This window comes from Sapajus apella, unplaced genomic scaffold (genome assembly GCF_009761245.1).
Source record: "Sapajus apella isolate SASKATOON/1434 unplaced genomic scaffold, GSC_monkey_1.0 scaffold12, whole genome shotgun sequence".
Classification (NCBI taxonomy): domain Eukaryota; kingdom Metazoa; phylum Chordata; class Mammalia; order Primates; family Cebidae; genus Sapajus; species Sapajus apella.
The window spans coordinates 3,758,080-3,775,333 of NW_022436952.1; the positions used below are offsets into that span (position 1 = coordinate 3,758,080).

The 17,254-nt window shown below is 43.1% G+C and overlaps 1 protein-coding gene across 3 annotated transcripts; it reads right to left on the bottom strand.

Moving 5' to 3' along the window:
- Positions 1-1,196: 1,196 nt before the first annotated feature.
- CDC6 (cell division cycle 6) lies at positions 1,197-16,629 on the bottom strand. 3 transcript variants are annotated; one of them, XM_032279761.1, is made up of 12 exons: positions 16,175-16,629; positions 14,945-15,132; positions 12,978-13,256; positions 12,645-12,844; positions 11,631-11,806; positions 11,202-11,308; positions 10,745-10,884; positions 9,276-9,376; positions 7,944-8,012; positions 3,379-3,577; positions 2,492-2,632; positions 1,197-2,180 (listed from the first exon to the last, which is right to left on the bottom strand). In XM_032279761.1, exons 2-12 carry the CDS (start codon positions 15,117-15,119, stop codon positions 2,091-2,093), a joined length of 1,677 nt encoding a protein of 558 aa, XP_032135652.1. In that variant the 5' UTR covers positions 15,120-15,132; positions 16,175-16,629; the 3' UTR covers positions 1,197-2,090. The 3 variants fall into 3 exon arrangements, with proteins under 3 accessions (XP_032135652.1, XP_032135649.1, XP_032135650.1); XM_032279758.1 differs by having other exon boundaries at positions 12,975-13,256; XM_032279759.1 differs by having other exon boundaries at positions 12,975-13,256; positions 16,314-16,448.
- Positions 16,630-17,254: the final 625 nt, after the last annotated feature.

The window sequence follows — 17,254 nt, forward strand, 5'->3', positions numbered from 1 at the left end:
CCAGGAGAAAGGGAGAGAAAGGAGGTAGAGGGGAAAGAAATTTGGCCCCTTTGAACCTACCAATGCAATTTTGGCTGGAAGCCAGGGAGGATACATAGCAGCCCCACTGCGAGTCAAGCCATGTTCCTGACTCAAGCCCTACAGTTAAGAGGAAGGCGCCAAGCCTCAAACACAACGAGGTGGGGAGGCTGCTCCTTATTGGGCAAGAGCCTACTGTGGACACAGAACAGACAGCAGCTGCCCACAGTGTGGAAACAAACTGTAAAGCAGTCACGTCTCTTAAGGCTGCAGCATCCAATAAAATGTAATTTAAATCAAGCTTCGCATCTGTTCTCAATCCCATTCAGTCTCTGCTTTCCATCAGCCTTCGGACAATCTTTGCAATTATGACTGTTAACCCTTATAGTCCCAGACACTTTCCAACCTTCTAGGTATAGAACTGTGTTTCCCATGTGCAAACTACCTTCAGAGGGAATGAATGTTCTAGTAAACAAGTGTGAGGGTGAGAACCACATTCAGACTCATGCCTACAGACTATCTTGTGCTACACACACCAGTGGGTAGTGTTCATTTCAGAGAGCTCTCTCTGCTTTCCCTGCCTCTATACCATACCACCTGTTGGAGCTCAGATCACATTACAAGGATACAGTGGGCAGGATGAATGAAACAGTGGCCAACAGATCATTTGTACATGTATCAAATTCCCAGATGGAAGGCCATGTCAGAAAGGTAGAGGCAGCAGCATGAGAGCTCAGGGTCACTGGCTCTCAGCTCATTCATATCATACATGGTTTACATTTCAGGCATTTGCTTAAGTTATAAAAGTACAGCAATCTCCCAAACAAATTAAATGAGAACTTCCCCCTTTCCCCCAAAACTACCTCAGCCCCAAGCAACCACTTTCAAAGCAGTCAATGTTATAATGGTGCCCTCTGGTGTCTCAGTCACAAATTGCCATTTAATGGCACCAAACCAAACCCAGAAGACTCTTGATTAACCAACCATATGGACTAATTTATCTAAGACTGGAAAAAAATGTGTTTAGATGAAAACCCAACCCCAAACTAAAGCATCTTGAAACAAGTGGTTTCATCTAAGGACCGCAAAGACTGTGGGACAGTCTAGGAAGAAATTTTCATTTACTTCTGAAAGCATGAGCGCTCTTGAAATCTAATTGCTTAAAAAGACAAAGAATACAATTTGAAAATAAATATATTCACAATCTGTAGTTACAGTCTCCTTACAACCCCAGCGCCCTTGGAGGTGCCCAAGAAACTCAAAGAGCCTTTAAAATGTCACAATGTTGTAGTATCTGCGCTGTGAACATAGTATACTCTAAAAATAAATAAATTCTTTAACCAGTGTCCTCCAAATCTCCACGTGGACTTGCTTAATTTTCCTGGATCATTCTTTTACATTCTTCTTACCCTAACCTCAAAGTTCTGAACAAAATACACTCATGGCTGGGGGTGGTGGTTCACACCTGTAATCCTAGCATTCTGGGAGGCCGAGGTAGACAGATCACTTGAGGGTCAGGGGTTTAAGACCAGCCTGGCCAACATGGTAAAACCCCATCTCTACTAAAAATACAAAAATTAGTCGGGTGTGGTGGTGCCCACCTGTAATGCCAGCTACTCAGGAGGCTGAGGCAAGAGAATCGCTTGATCTCAGGAAGTGAACGCTGAAGTGAGCCAAGATCGCACCACTGCGCTCCAGCCTGGGCAACAGGGCGAGACTCAGTCTCAAAAAAACAAAAACAAAAACACAGTCATATTTGAGCAAACAAAGAGGTAAATATAGACACATTTCAGATCTGTACACTTGTAAGCACAGTGGCTAGAGATACACAGTGGTAGAAGTAGTGAATGTAATTAAAAAGGATCTACCTGATCACTTGTATAGGTAAAAATAATAAGACCTAAAGATATTATTCTGTGCTAATATTAAAGAATCTATAGATTAAAATCCATTGGTTTCAAGTAAAAAAGGTCATATTTGTTTTCAGACCTGAATGTGTAAAGCACTAAAATGAAGACTGTAGCTCTCTAAATGCCAGATAAATACTTTCGGGTGGGGTGTAAGAGAAGAATTTAAGGCAATCCAGTAGCTAAGATATTTCCAATTAAAGCTTTATCTTTCAGAGCATGCTCTATTTCCTTCTCTTCAATCTTGAAAGACACCTGGAAAAAAGAGAAAAGGATTTTTCATCCTGGAGAACTCACAAAAGCAAAGTTATCAGTACAGAAACTTCTACCATATTAAACTTTTCTCACAAGAGGCAAGAAAGTTAAACACTTTTTTTCCAATAGGCTGAAAAAATATTCATACTACACTCCCATCTTTACACACCTTAAACCTTAGCTAACAAGGTTTAACTCTGACTTGTTGACTTGTTTAACTGTGGTCATCTTGTGTAACAGTAAACCTTGACTTTAGCATCACTCTACAAAATAGGACAATTAAAAACACTGTCACAAAAAAGCAGTTGTACCTTTGTCAAGCGGGTTTCCTTGTTTTTCTTTAATCCTAAAATGCCCCTGGCCTCCAAAAGCCCTGAAAGTGACAAACACTCTGACTGGTCCACAGCCGCCACCTGCTGTTTGCGACAGACTTTACTATAGGCTTCATATAACTGGGAGGAAACAAGGGAGAACAAATGCTGCTTAAAAGTCACATTGCTTATAGCCTTTAATCATTTAAGAAACGTGAGTCTGAGTTAGCAAAAAACTTATCTGAATACCCTATTTCTCCTCTTTTCAATAAAATCCTTAAACAGTCATTCTGTAGATATTCCCAAAAGACTATACAGTAATGTAGGAAAGGGGCTTTATATATTTCATAGAGAGATGCAGAAATGAAGGGGAGCATGGGGTAAGATTAATGGTAAACTCTCAACCACAACCCAAGGAAAATAGGTGCCTTTTATATAGCCCCAGTAGTAATTTTTTTTTTTTTAGACGGAGTCTTGCTCTGTTGCCCAGGCTGGATTGCAATGGCGCGATCTCAGCTCACTGCAACTTCCATCTCCTGGGTTCAAGCAATTTTCCTGTATCAGCTTCCCTAGTAGCCGGGGTTACAGGCGCACACCACCACGCCCGGCTAATTTTTTGTATTTTTACTAGAGACAGGGGTTTCACCGTGTTCCCCAAGCTGGTCTTGAACTCCTGAGCTCAGGTAATCCACCCTCCTCGGCCTCCCAAAGTGCTAGGATTATAGGCATGAATCACCGTACCTGGCCATTACCAGTATTAATTCTTACTGTTAAAATCCATTTTAAATTCCTATCAGCTGAAGTATCATAGGCCTTTTGGAAAATACCTGCTCTGCAAAGCAGATTCTCATCTCTACCTCTGCTCCATCTGCTCCATCCCAACTTACCTTCCCCAGAGTGACCTCTTTGATTTTCAACTGCCTGATCAAGAGCATCAAAGAGCAGACCAATATCTTCTGCTGAAGAGGGAAGGAATCGTGTGCTCCTTCTTGGCTCAAGGTCATCCTGTTACCATCAACTTCTGAAATGACTTGGGATATATGAATAAGACCAACCCTCTTGGGAATCAAAGGCTCAGAAGGTGATCTACCTATAAAGTAAGTAAGTCAAGCTTAATTCAATTTCTAAAATATTGTGTGTGTGTGTGTGTATGCATGATGAAACAAATGATACTAAGTTTGAGCTAAAGGAATTTCAAGTACAGTCACGTGGTGGCAAAGCAGAGGTTCCAACTCTCTAACCAGAGGCCAAAGGATGAGAGATAATGCTATTCTCTTAAAGATGTCAAAATAATGTAGATGACTTGAAAATTAGGGTTACCCTTTCTCTGGGCCAAATGGTGAGCTATTTTGTTCTATGGAATGTAATTTAACATCAGAGGGACAAAACCTACCTCATGAAAGGACCAGACAGAGAACGACTGTATTCCTTTTTTTAGGGGCGTGGGGAATAAGATCTCTGTTGCTCAGGCTGCAGTGCAGTGGCACTAGCATGGCTCACTGCTGCCTTGACTTCCTGGGCTCAAGTGATCCTCCTGTCTCAGCCTCCTGAGTAGCTAGAACTACGGGTGCATGCCACCACAGCAGGCTAGTTCCCAGTATCTGAGAGGTATAAGAAGAACAGAACCTTGAAGCAAAGATGGTGACTGTGCCTAGTAATTAAGAAAGGAAAAAAAGGCCAGGCATGGTGGCTCACGCCTGTAATCCCAGCACTTTGGGAGGCCAAGTGGGCACATCACCTGAGGTCAGGAGTTCAAGATCAGCCTGCCTAACATGATGAAACCCCGTCTCTACTAAAAATACAAAAAATTAGCCGGGTGTGGTGGCAGGGACCTGTAATCCCAGCTATTCAGGAGGCTGAGACAGGAGAATCACTTGAACCTGGGAAGCAGAGGTTGCAGTGAGCAGAGATCATGCCACTGCACTCCAGCCTGGGCGACAAGAGCAAAGCTCTGTCTCAAAAAAAAAAAAAAAAAAAAAAAAAGAAAAAAACAAAAAAGGAAAAAAAAGTTGGAAAATTACCTAATATTTTCGATCAAATGTGTGGCTAAATGTGGAGAGTAAAGTCACTGCCATATCTGTCCTTCAGATGGCCTCCCCAAATGACCTTTGAGGTTTGGTTCACTTGCCCAAGCTGATCAGCAATACAGCCAATACTTGAGAAAATGTCACTGGGTATGCTGTAGATAGCACCATCTTTTTTTTGGTAATTTTTGTAGAGATGGGGTTTCATCATGTTGCCAAGGCTGGTCTTGAACTCCTAAGCTCAAGCAATCTGCCCTCCTTGGCCTCTCAAAGCGCTGGGATTATGGGAGTGAGCCACCATGCCTAGCCAGATATCATCATCTTAATAAAAGCCAGGGGTTGAGAAACTGCCAATAAGCTGCATAAGACTATATCCTTAGCAAACTACTGTAGGAACAGAAAACCAAATACCGCATGTTCTCACTTCTAAGTGGCAACTAAATGATGAGAACACAAGGACACCTAGAAGGGATAACACACGCTGGGGCCTATACGAGAGTGGAGGGTGGGAGGAGGGAGAGGATCAGGAAAAATAACGAATGGCTTGAGCTCAGGGATTGATGACCAGCTTGGGCAACAAGGTGAAACCCCATCTCTACTAAAAATACAAAAAAATTGCAGGGCATAGTGATATGCGCCTGTGGTCCCAGCTACTCAGGAGGCTGGGGTGGGAGGATGGCTTGAGCCTGGGAGGAGGAGGTTTCATTGAGCTGAGACCACACCACTGCACTCTAGCCTGGGTGACAGAGTGAGACCCTGTCTCAAAAAAAAAAAAACTATGGTCTCATTGTTTGGAGATGCATGAATTGCAAGACAGAGAGAGGTGCTCTGTAACAACTTTTGCCTGCAGTTACCACCTGAATCACTTGCAGTTGCCCCATAACAATTTCCTTCTATAATATTTCATTACCACAGAGGGATGCTGCAGAGGACTAATGGAGAAACCAGAGATCACAGATCAAGTAAGAGAATCTTAAAGCTCAAAGGAATTTCGAAGTCTATTTTTACTCCCTACCCAATGGCTGAGTCCTCTCTAAAACAATCTCAACAAGTGGCATCTATCCAACTTTTGTCTGAATATCTTCAATGCTCGAGAACCCACTATGTTTCCAGGAAGCCCAGTTAGTTCTAGTTATTAGAAATTTTCTTCTTATATTTAGTTGAAGTCAATCTCCCTATAGCTTTCTGGAACCATTAAAAGCCAATCTCAACCTTGGTGTGTGGTGGCTCAGGCCTGTAATTCCAATGCTGTAGGAGACCAAGGCGGGAGAATCACTTCATCCCAGGAGTTTGAGACCAACCTGGGCAACATGAGAGTCCCTCACCCGATGACTCTACAAAAATTTTAAAATTAGCAATAGCTGGAACTGGGGAGGCTGAGGCGAGAAGAGGATTGCTTGGGCCCGGGAGGTTGCAACTGCAGTTAGCCATGATTGCACCAGCCATAATCGCATCACTGGACTCCAGCGTGAGAGACAGAGCAAGACCTTGTCTCACACAAAAAGAAAAAAGAAAAAAAAAAAAAAAAGCCAATCCCACACAATCCAGAAATCAAAAGATAGGACTTACAACCTCTTTACTTTTTTTAGTTATATTCGTGCTAGTGGTGCTCACAGGGGCCAGTGACAAGCCTAAATGTTACTGGTGGGGAAAAAGGAGGGGAAAAGGGAATAATCTGAAAAATTGAAGAGGAGGAAGAAACCAGTATCTAAGTCTATACATATTGCCTACTATTAGCCTAAGCACTAATCTTGGCTACTTCTGAAATTATTTTTAGTTTTCTTATTTTAGCAAATTGATGAAAAAAAGAACTTCATGCAAAACTATAATGCCAGAAACAATTTTACTAACTCCTAACCAGTGCAGGAGTCAAAAAGAAACAATCAAATTTTACTATTCTGTTTATAAAGACTACCACTGGATATCAAATACTGTAAGATATGTAGTTCATGGCCATTTACATTTGCCACAACCAAAACAAGGCTGAGGGAATGGAAAATTAATTTTGTCATTTGTGATAGTGTGTAGCTTACTGTAGCAATATGATATTTTTACCTCTACCCTCTAGACTTGTTTAAATGCTTGAGAAAGATAAATAAATAAATGCTTGAGATATCCCAAGTTGAACTTATAATTCTTCTTCTTATTATTATTTTTTGAGACAGAGTCTCACTCTGTTGCCCAGGCTGGGAGTGCAGTGGTACGATCTCAGCTCACTGCAAACTCCGCCTCCCCAGCTCAAGCGATTCTCCTGTCTCAGCCTCCCAAGTAGCTATGACTACAGGTGCACACCATGCTTGGCTAATTAATTTTTTTTACTTTAAACCCTGGGATACATGTACAGAACATGCAGGTTTGTAAAACAGGTATACATGTGCCATGATGGCTTGCTGCACTAATCAACCCATCATCTAGGTTTTTAAGTCCTGCATGTTCTCCCTTCCTTTGGGCCCCACCCCCAGCAGGCCCCAGTGTGTGATGTCTCCCTCCCTGTGTCCATGTGTTCTCATTGTTCAACACCCACTTACGAGTGAGAACATGCAGTGTTTGGTTTTGTTCTTGTGTTAGTTTGCTGAGAATGATTGTTTCCAGCTTCGTTCATGTCCCTACAAAGGACACGAACTCATTTTTTTTTTCCTTTGAGACAGAGTCTCGCTCTGTCACCCAGAATGGAGTGCAGTGGCATGATCTCAGCTCACTGCAACCTCTGCCTCCCAGGTTCAAGCAATTCTCCTACCTCAGCCTCCTGAGCAGCTGAGATTACAGGTGCGGGACACCATGCCCAGGTAATTTTTGTATTTTTAGAGATGGGGTTTATCTACGTTGGTCAGGATGGTCTAAACTGATCCGCCCTCCTCAGCCTTCAAGTGCTAGGATTACAGGCATGAGCCACCGCACCCAGCCAACTCATTTTTTATGGCTTCAAAATTTAAAAAAAATTTTTTTTTGTAGAAACGAGTCCTCACTACATTGCCCAGGCTGGTCTCAAGCGATCCTCCCGCCTTGGCCTCCCAAAGTCCTGGTATTACAGGTGTGAACCACTGCATGGGGCCTCGCAGTTCTTTTACCCAATTCTCCATTATTTATCAGGCTTTGCTTTCACCTATATTGAGACCTAAAGTGCACTCAACATAAGCACCCAGAGAGCTGATCCAACCTCATTGTCTACAATTTTCATTTCTAGAGCTTAAAAAGAAAACTCACTCTGTCCTAGCCATTTACACAACACCTCGGGAACTCATTTCCAGTAATGCATGAACTATAGTACTGGCAGGCAAGAGTGAAATAAAGTAGATGAAACTGACTAAAAAAGACACACATAAAAATGGGTGAGTTTGGATTTAACTATGTTCATTCATCTTTCTACTTCTTTCCTCAGAAAAGCTAAGCTTCTAATTACAAAGGAAGATAGGAAGAAGATAAACTACTTACATTCAGACAGTGGTTTGAGAATAGTCTGGCTTTTGACATCTGACTCTACAATTTCAACAGCTCTCCTATAAAAAAAAATTTTTTTGAATTAATTTAGTCTAAGCCAAAGCAAACACCATACCAAACCACCAAGCTCAAAAGCAGGCACATTAATGACTATTGCTCAAAGACTGCAACTATGAGCAACAGTCATGTAGGCTAAATGGTTTAGCCTACATATAACCTATGTATAACTTTAAAATTACGATGTTTTGTAATTTTAAAGTCCCAAAATAAAACTGGGACTTTAAAATTACAGATTTATTTATCAGATAAGGGGACTTAATTGCTTTGAAATAATTCATGGATGTCAGATTTGAGAAACTTCCACGGTTTCCTCCTAATAGATGCCAAGTAGGTCATCATACATTAAGCCAATGATAACATTTTGGGTGAGGAGAAATGTCATGGTAGGAGAGGATATGTAGTGTGGGTGACTGACTAAAGGAAGCCAACACCACCCATACACACAAAACCTAAAAGGGATATCTTCCGTTATATATACATAGGATATGTGTAGGCTAAACCGCGCTAGCCTACATGACTATTGCTCATAGTTGCAGTCTTAACCCAAGTAGTTTGCTGATTAGAGGAAACTTTTAAATTCAGGATCATGCAATCTAGCAACAGGAAGAGCTGACTCTCCCACTGCTCTCTCCAAAGTACTTTGCCCACAGGAAGCCATAAGCCAGACCTGGATCTTCTGCATGGCAATAGGGGGAGGTTGGACCAGCAGGCCAGCACAGCAAGTATCATTTTAATGGACCCAGTGTCCCTACTGGGAAGGAAGAAATTTCATCAGTCAGCACAGAGGCTTTCCCCAGCAGGAGGGCCAGGGGGATGGGAAGGGAGAAAGAGGTCTAGAGTACAACTCTAGGAGACCACCAACTGGAGGGAAGAAGGGGTGCTGACAAAAGGAAAGAAAGAGGGAAAAAGTCTAAAGGCAAAGATGGTTCAGGTCCATAAATAAACCTGCTTGAGATCAGCTAATGGAAAAGTAAACTGGAGTCTTTTTTAATACAAATGTAATTAACCAATCTATAATCACCACAGGGAGTGCCAGCAACATCTCATTTGTTTCTCCCTCTGTAGGTAATGGACTGATAATGTTTTAGACATTAACACGGTGGAAATCCACAGCTCCCCACTGAGAAACAAGTCCTCCTTTCTGAGCGTAAAAAAGTAGCAGAACTGAGCCTCTTAAGCCACATTCACTTGAGTTACACGAGACAATTAACAGCATTTCTTTTTTTTTTTTTAAATAAAAGCAGCCAAGTGTCATAACTCACCTGCAAACATCTAGCGCTTTTCGAACATCTCCTGAAACAGCAGAGACTTTGCGGGCACAGAATTGAATTGCAGCATTGTCCAGAACCTGATCTCTAGATACCTTCAGACAAGACATAGAAGATGACAGTTTGAACTATAAGATTCTCCCTCTGTAATTTAGGTCCCAAGCATAAATATTTTCACATTTAACCCTAAACTTGATTGGCAGCTCTTTTTTTTTTTTTTTTTTTTTTTTTTTGAGACGGAGTTTCGCTCTTGTTACCCAGGCTGGAGTGCAATGGCGCGATCTCGGCTCACCGCAACCTCCGCCTCCCGGGTACAGGCAATTCTCCTGCCTCAGCCTCCTGAGTAGCTGGGATTACAGGCACGCGCCACCATGCCCAGCTAATTTTTTGTATTTTTAGTAGAGACGGGGTTTCACCATGTTGACCAGGGTGGTCTCGATCTCTTGACCTCGTGATCCACCCGCCTCGGCCTCCCAAAGTGCTGGGATTACAGGCTTGAGCCACCGCGCCCGGCCTGATTGGCAACTCTTTAGGGTCAAAAAGATACCTTTTCTTCATAAATAATGGAGATGTTTGAGAGTTTTCACATATTTAAGCATTTTGTAGGGATATGGTAGAGGTTCATAAATGGAAAAGAAGCAATCAGAGCTGAAATTAGCAAAAAAAAAAAAAAAATCTATTTAGTCACTTTCAAAAGAAAAAGTTTTTTCATAGGCACTATTTTTTAAAGGTCATTAAAGAAAGCACTTGAAGACCAGGCATGGTGGCTCACGCCTGTAATCCCAGCACTTTGGGAGGCTAAGGCGGGTAGATCACCTGAGGTCAGGATTTCGAGACCAGCCTGACCAACATGGCAAAACCCCGTCTCTATTAAAAATAAATAAATAAAATAAAAAATAAAGCACTTGAGGCCCAGCGCGGTGCCTCACACCTATAATCCCAGCACTTTGGGAAGCCAAGGTGGGCAGATCACCTGAGGTCAGGAGTTCGAGACCAGCCTGGCCAACATGGTGAAACCCCATCTCTACTAAAAATACAAAAATTAGCTGGGCATGGTGGCAGGCACCTGTAATCCCAGCTACTTGGGAGGCTGAGGCAGGAGAATCACTTGAATCCAGGAGGCGGAGGTTTCAGCGAGCCAAGATCACGCCATTGCACTCCAGCCTGGGTAACAAGAGCAAAACTCTGTCTCAAGGGGGGAAACAAAAAAAAAAAAAAGAAAGAAAGAAAGAAAGAAAGCACTTGAGTGATTCCTCTAACTCTTGCTTTTATTTCAACACTGAGACACCCAGTAAATGAATGGAGTGGAAATTCACATAAAAGTGTTATCACTATGGTCCATAGGAACTCCTTGCTCCATTAATAAAGCAATCAAGGCAAAAATATTTTAGAACTATTGTTAAATTTTCCTAGCACAGATGAATCCAAGGAACACATAATCTGGCAAAACATTTGGCACTTACCTGATTAAGTCGATCTTGCAAAATAGTGACTATTTGATTTTTGGTATAAGGTGGGAAGTTCAACAGCTGTGGCTTACATTTTTCTCTAGCTTGAAGCCTAGGCAGAATTCTATCTGTGAGATCCAGGGTATTAGCAATGCCTAAGGAGGAGATCAACAACACTAACTGTTGGTCAAATCATCCTAAAGGGGAAACTAAATTCTCCGAAAGCTAAATAAATTTCCAGTTATAGAATCTAACATTCTAATTGTTGCTTCCCACTTGTGTCCTACCCCATCCCAATAGATAAGATTATCTGCTAGGTAAGATGTACAGTCATTTAACTTTCTTATTTTGACGAGGCACCAAGCTGGTTTAAGATAAAATCACTGATAAATAAGCTGAATATATATATATATATTTTAAAAAAGAATACTTTAGAACCACTATGTAACATTTTTAACGATTGAGCACTAACCAATCAGCACCAAGTGAGAATTGCTTAGCCATGGCCATTCAAACAGTGTGTACAGTACATCCTGGCCTTTGCTGTCCAGTTGATCCATCTCGTCCAATACCAACACACTACATATAGAGAGAAACAGTTAGTATCCATATTCACCTTCTTAACCCTCCAATCTGTCTGATACAGGCTGACTTCAGGTCACCTTCCTAAAGCTGAGTCCAGTTTAAGGATCATAATCTATCCTATCTCTAGTTACTGCTACAAGGATACCCCACATCATCTACAAGTAATCCAATTTAAAATTAGGTGTATCTTCCTTCTCTTCTTTCCCTTTAAGTTTATGTAACTATCCTTCATAGAGCAAATATACAAAATGTTCTTTTTATGGGCAACAGACCTTGCAGATTTTCACAGAGCAACATGAAGCAGAACAATACTTACATCATGGGGCCCTTCTCTGCAGTCATATGTTTTTCCAATTTCCTCATCATGTCCTTCCCAGCTGGCCTGGATACCTCTTCCTGACAAATCTCCTGAGCAATAGCTGGGAATACGGCCTGGGCACTCCTCAAGGACATGCAATTCAGCATGATAGTTTTAAAGCCTTTCAGTTCCTTCTAGAAATAAAAAATGCCAACATCAGAGTTATTTTGGCCTCAGAAAATAAAAGATCTGATAGAGCCTAAAACGTCTTTGAAGAGCTAACAGCATGTAAGGAAGCTCTACTTTCATTTGGAAAGATTTAAACAATGAAATTATAAATGTCTTATTTGAAGAGACCGTCAATCTTCTAATCTTCGTCTTTTTTTTTAAGATAGAGTCTCGCTCTGTCGCCCAGGCTGGAGTGCAGCAGCACAATCTCAGCTCGCTGTAACCTCTGCCTCCGGGTTCAAGCAATTCTCCTGCCTCAGCTTCCCAAGTGCTAGGGTTACAGGGATGCACCACATACCCAGCTAATTTTTGTATTTTTGGCAGAGAGGGGGTTTCGCCATGTTGGCCAGGCTTGTCTCAAACTCCTGACCTCACGTAATCCCCCCACCCCCCAAAGTGCTGGGATTACAGGTGTGAGAGCCACAGTGCCCAGCCCACTTTCTTAACTCTTAAAAATCAAGTGCCAGCTGGGCACAGTGGCTCACACCTGTAATCCCAGCACTTTGGGAGGCTGAAGCAGGTAGATTGCTTGAGCTCAGGAGTTCAGGACAAGTCTGGGCAGCATGGTGAAACCCTGTCTCTACAGATTTTAGCTGGGTGTGGTGATGCATGCCTGTAGTCCCAGCTACCCCGGAGGCTGAGGTGGGAGGATCACCTGAGCCCAGGAGGTAAAGGCTGCAGTGAGCCGTGATCAAGCCATTGCACTACAGCCTGGACAAAAGAGTGAGACCCTGTTTCAAAAACAAAACAAAACACCTCAGAGTCATTTTACCAACAGCATCACAATTCAGACTCTTAATGTACCTTGAGGTCTTGCAAAATTCGGCTTAAGCAGGCAGTTTTTCCAGTTCCAGGAGCACCGGAAAGGTAAAGGCTTCCAGCTTTTTTTTCACAGATGTGCTCCCTCAGGAAATTCTTGATGACATCCATCTCCCTTTCCCTGGCAGGCAGCCGATCCGGGACAGCTGTGTTCAGGACCAGCTTTGCTTGCTGGTAGCAAGTGCCTGTACCAGATATACAAGGTCAATTAGACACAACAGAAGGTGACTGAGAAGACCCACTGGGTGGTTTCATTTGGAATCATCAGCCTTGGTTACAATAGCTGCACTAGCAGTTGCCATGTTAAGAACAAACCTTCTTGCTTGAATAATCTCACACATGCAGATTCTTTCTCCAGTGGACATCTCTGCTCAGGATTTGTTGTGATCTCTTTACTTTTTCTAACTGAAGAAAGTGTTTTATTTTGGTGAACTTTGGCTTGTTCTCTTTTGCTAGGAGACTTAATTGTCAGCTGATTGTCAAATACCAATCTTCGTCCCTTAAGTGTATGTAAGCGAGCGGGACCATTCTCTTTCTTGCCTTGCTTTGGTGGAGAACAGGGAGGTAAATGGGGAGTGTTGCATAGGTTGTCATCACCTGAAACATAATAAAATCAAAATGTAGTCACTCATAGCATTGGATAGTAAAAGGATGTGCAAGACCTCCCAGGAAGAGGCAAATTTCTACCTTAGTCGGAACCACCAAAATAAAATGCCTTCTCACCTAGGAGCAAATATTGGCCACTAGATGGCATCACCACTCTTACTACAGCAGTCTCCTTATCCACCATTGCAGTTACCCCAGTCTGAAAATATTAAGTGGAAAATTCCAGAAATAAATAATTGAAAAGTTTTAAATTGCATGCTGTTGAGTACCATGATGAAATCTCTCACCATCCTACCCAGGACATGAAACATCCCTTCAGCCAGCATATCCACACTGTATATGCTACCCACCCACTAGTCACTTAGTAGCTGACTTGGTTATCAGATTAAAAATATAGGACATGTAGGGTTCAGTACTATCCTCAATTGCAGGCATCCACTGGGTCTTGGAATGTCTCCCCTATGGATAAGTGGGGACTACTGCATTTAGTAGAAACCAAATGGGTTTTAGTGGGATGAAACCATAAAACTGGTTTGAAACAGGTTTTGTCAACCTTGGCACCACTGATATATTGGACCAAGTAATTCTTCATTGTCAAGAAGCTGTCCTGGGCAATGCAGGATATTCAGCAGCATCTCTGGCCTCTACCACTAAGCCAGTGGCATCCCCCAGCTCTAACAACCAAAAATGTCTCCAGAAAATCACCCCTCATTTAAAAACAAACATTCCAAAACAAGAAAGAATTACCAACCACTGTTCTAAAACAAGAAAAGGATGGAAAATATCCAGCGTGTCACCTTTTTGTTTCTTTTAATTTCACAAATATCGAGGTACGTTTCATAATACCTTGTAACTACAAGGTAACTTAAAACACTGACAGAACTAACTTCAGTATTAAGGAATTAAAGATTAAACCTATTAACTAGTTCAGAGAGTGACCTCAGTAAGCAGCTTAACTCTGGAGTTTAGTAAGCAGTTAGCAACCATTCTGAAAATAACTAAAATGAAGAGTAGTCTTAGGCCAGGTGCGGTGACTCACGCCTGTAATCCCAGCACTTTGGGAGGCCAAGGCGGGCAGATCGCTTGAGGTCAGGAGTTCAAGACCAGCCTGGCCAACGTGGTGAAACCCCATCTCTACCAAAAATACAAAAAATAGCCAGGTGTGGTGGTGTGCACCTGTAGTCCATCTACTCAGGAGGCTGAGGCGAGAGGATGGCTTGAACCCGGGAACTGGAGGTTGTAGTGAGCTGAGATGGTGCCACTGCATGCCAGCCTCGGCAAAAGAGCGAGACTTTGTCAAAAAAAAAAAAAGGCTGGGTATGATGGCTCAAGGCAGATGGATCACCTGAGGTTAGGAGTTCAGAGACCAGGCTGGCTAACATGGCAAAAGCCTGTCTCTACTAAAAATACAAAAAAATAAAATAAAAATTAGCTGGGCATGGTGGTGGGTGCCTATAACCCCTGCTACTTGGGAGGCTGAGGCAGAAGAATTGCTTTAACTTAGGAGGCGGAGGTTGCAGTGAGCTGAGATCACGCCATTGCACTCCAGTCTGGGAGACAACACAAGACTCTCTCTTGAGGGAAAAAAAAAGTCTTAACTGAACTTAGAAAGCTCCTTCAAAGGACACACATCTTATTGAGAAAAGAAAGGTCAAAAAGTGATATAACGGATGGCTTACCCAGACGTTTCCTGGGGCTGAGAGGCAGGACTTTTACACGAGAACGGGGTACAGTTTGGACATTTGTCAGTTCTAGTTTGGCATCACTAGAGTTTTTAGTTTTGTTCAATGCCCGAGACAGCTTCTTTTTTGGAAAACTGATTGTAGCCTGTGCCTGGGATCGGGTTTGAGGCATGATGGCAGCACAGCTATACAAAAAATAACAGGACAAGTCAATTTGTAAAAGTGAAGGGAAAATAACTAACATGGAATTTATTTATACTGGTGATTAACACTTATTTCCTAAGTAAATTATGTTACCACAATATTTTGGCATTCAGTTCTGCTTCACATCCAAATCTATGCAAGAACAGCTGACATTTGTTGTCTACCTACTAGGTGGAAGGCGCCGTTATAAGCACTTTATGTGCCAACTCGTTTTGTTTTACAACTGCCTTAGAGGTAGGTACTAGTATTAGCCTTTATTTTACAGATGCGAAAACTGAGATAAACAGTGGCCCAAAGTCACAGAAAAACAGGAATGTAACCCCAGGCATTCTGGCACCAGAGCCCAAGTTTTTAACCAATTGATAAATGCAATAAGAAGATACCTGAAATGCGCCGGGCCCGGTGGCTCACGCCTGTGATCTCAGTAATTTGGGAGGCCGAGGCGGGCGGATCACGAGGTCAGGAGTTCGAGACCAGCCTGGCCAACATGATGAAACCCCGTCTCTACTAAAATAATACAAAAAGTAGCTGGGTCTGGTGGCGGGTGCCTGTAATCACAGCTACTCGGGAGGCTGAGGCAAGAGAATCACTTGAACCCGGGAGGTGGAATTTGCAGTGAGCCGATATCGCGCCATTGCACTACAGCCTGGGCGACAAGAGAGACTCCGTCTCAAAAAAAAAAAAAAAAAAAAAAGTTACTTTAACTGATTTGTATAGAACTTCTAATTCCCTTCCTCCAGGCATGACGGGCGTTTTATCACCAGTTCAGCCCAGCAGCAGCCACATTTAATCTCATCTCTCCCAAGCCCTCACACTGCAGGTCAGTCTTCTCTCAGTCTCTCCACCCCTGCACCCAGTCCTCATTCTAAGCAGCTCTCAACGCACCCCAGAACATTTCCTTCCCACAACTTTCAGCTCCTTCACACCACGCACAACTGCTGGAACTACCCCGAGGGCGCCTGCCCTTTTCCTGATCCCGACCTCAGACCTCCAGCGAGCTCAGCTCTTTTCCCCTCACTTCACCTCGGGCCTCGCCGGAACCCGCAGCCTTCACCCAACTCCGCTGCCTCACAGATCGCAGGCCTCCTCGAGCAATCCTCTCCTTTCCACCTCCTCAGTGCAGGCTCCTTCTCAGGTCTCACACGCAGCCTCTGGGACTCACCACCACAAGCTCCAAACAAACTGAACACCAGCAGCAGCAAAACCAGCCGCGCTCGCGCCAAATCTGAATTACCACAGCGTTCCAGCCTCCCGCCAAAGCCCGGTCTCGATTCTGATTGGCTGTGTTCACAGCGCTGTTCGCCTTGGGTACCGCCTCTTTTTTGCTTCCAATCCTGCGGAAGAGTTACAGCCAATGAGAGAGCCCCAAGTCTTTGAGTCACAGTGAGGCCACGCCCACTGAGCCGCGTAGGGAGGGAAAGAGAATCTACATCCGGGGCCTCAGTGGAAAGACGCGTGATTGCTGCAGGGCGACTCTGGGTAAGACAGGACGGCCCCGCCGCAAAGCACGGCGGGAGGCGTAGTCTTTACTGTCGCGTGACTCTACTTCCGCGTTCTTCCTTTCACTGAAAGTGTCAAGATGTGGCTCCCCTTCTCACTGCCGAACGTACCCATTTGCATCGTCCTGATGGATGATAGCTACCGTTTGGGGAGCGGTTCTGTGCACCAGGTATGATGCTAGGCACTTTAGTTACCTAAACCCCGGAAGGCACAAAGCAAACCTGCATACAAGGTTAGAGGTCACAGCATCTTGGTGACAGTGAAGAGCCTAGGATCTAGATCTCCTGATACCTGAACTAGTGGTTTTTTTGGTAAAGTTCTACACAGCTATATAAAGAAAAACTATGCTTCATCATAGTGTCTCTTGATTTGTACTTCAAAGGTGAGAAACAGAGCCAACTCTTTGCTTTTATTTCGTTCAAAGTTAGATTATGTTCTATACACCTTCTTACCATTAATCCACACCTCGTGGGGAGAGAATTATGACCCCTTAATGTTAAAATCTTTTATGGCGAAACACTAGGGTTTCAGAGCCAGGGAAAACGGCTATATAGAAGAGGCAGGCTGAGTTTTTAATGAAAAATATAAATTAGAGCAGTAATT

Bases quoted from the DNA above. Each gene is read 5' to 3' on its own strand.
- CDC6 (XM_032279758.1), bottom strand. From the start codon at position 15,119: ATGCCTCAAACCCGATCCCAGGCACAGGCTACAATCAGTTTTCCAAAA. The intron at 10,885-11,201 runs GTTAGTGCTCAA...TCTCCTCCTTAG, and splicing joins TTCTCACTTGGTGCTGATTG to GCATTGCTAATACCCTGGAT. The intron at 3,578-7,943 runs GTAGTTTATCTT...CTTTATAGGTAG, and splicing joins AAACCACTGTCTGAATGTAA to ATCACCTTCTGAGCCTTTGA.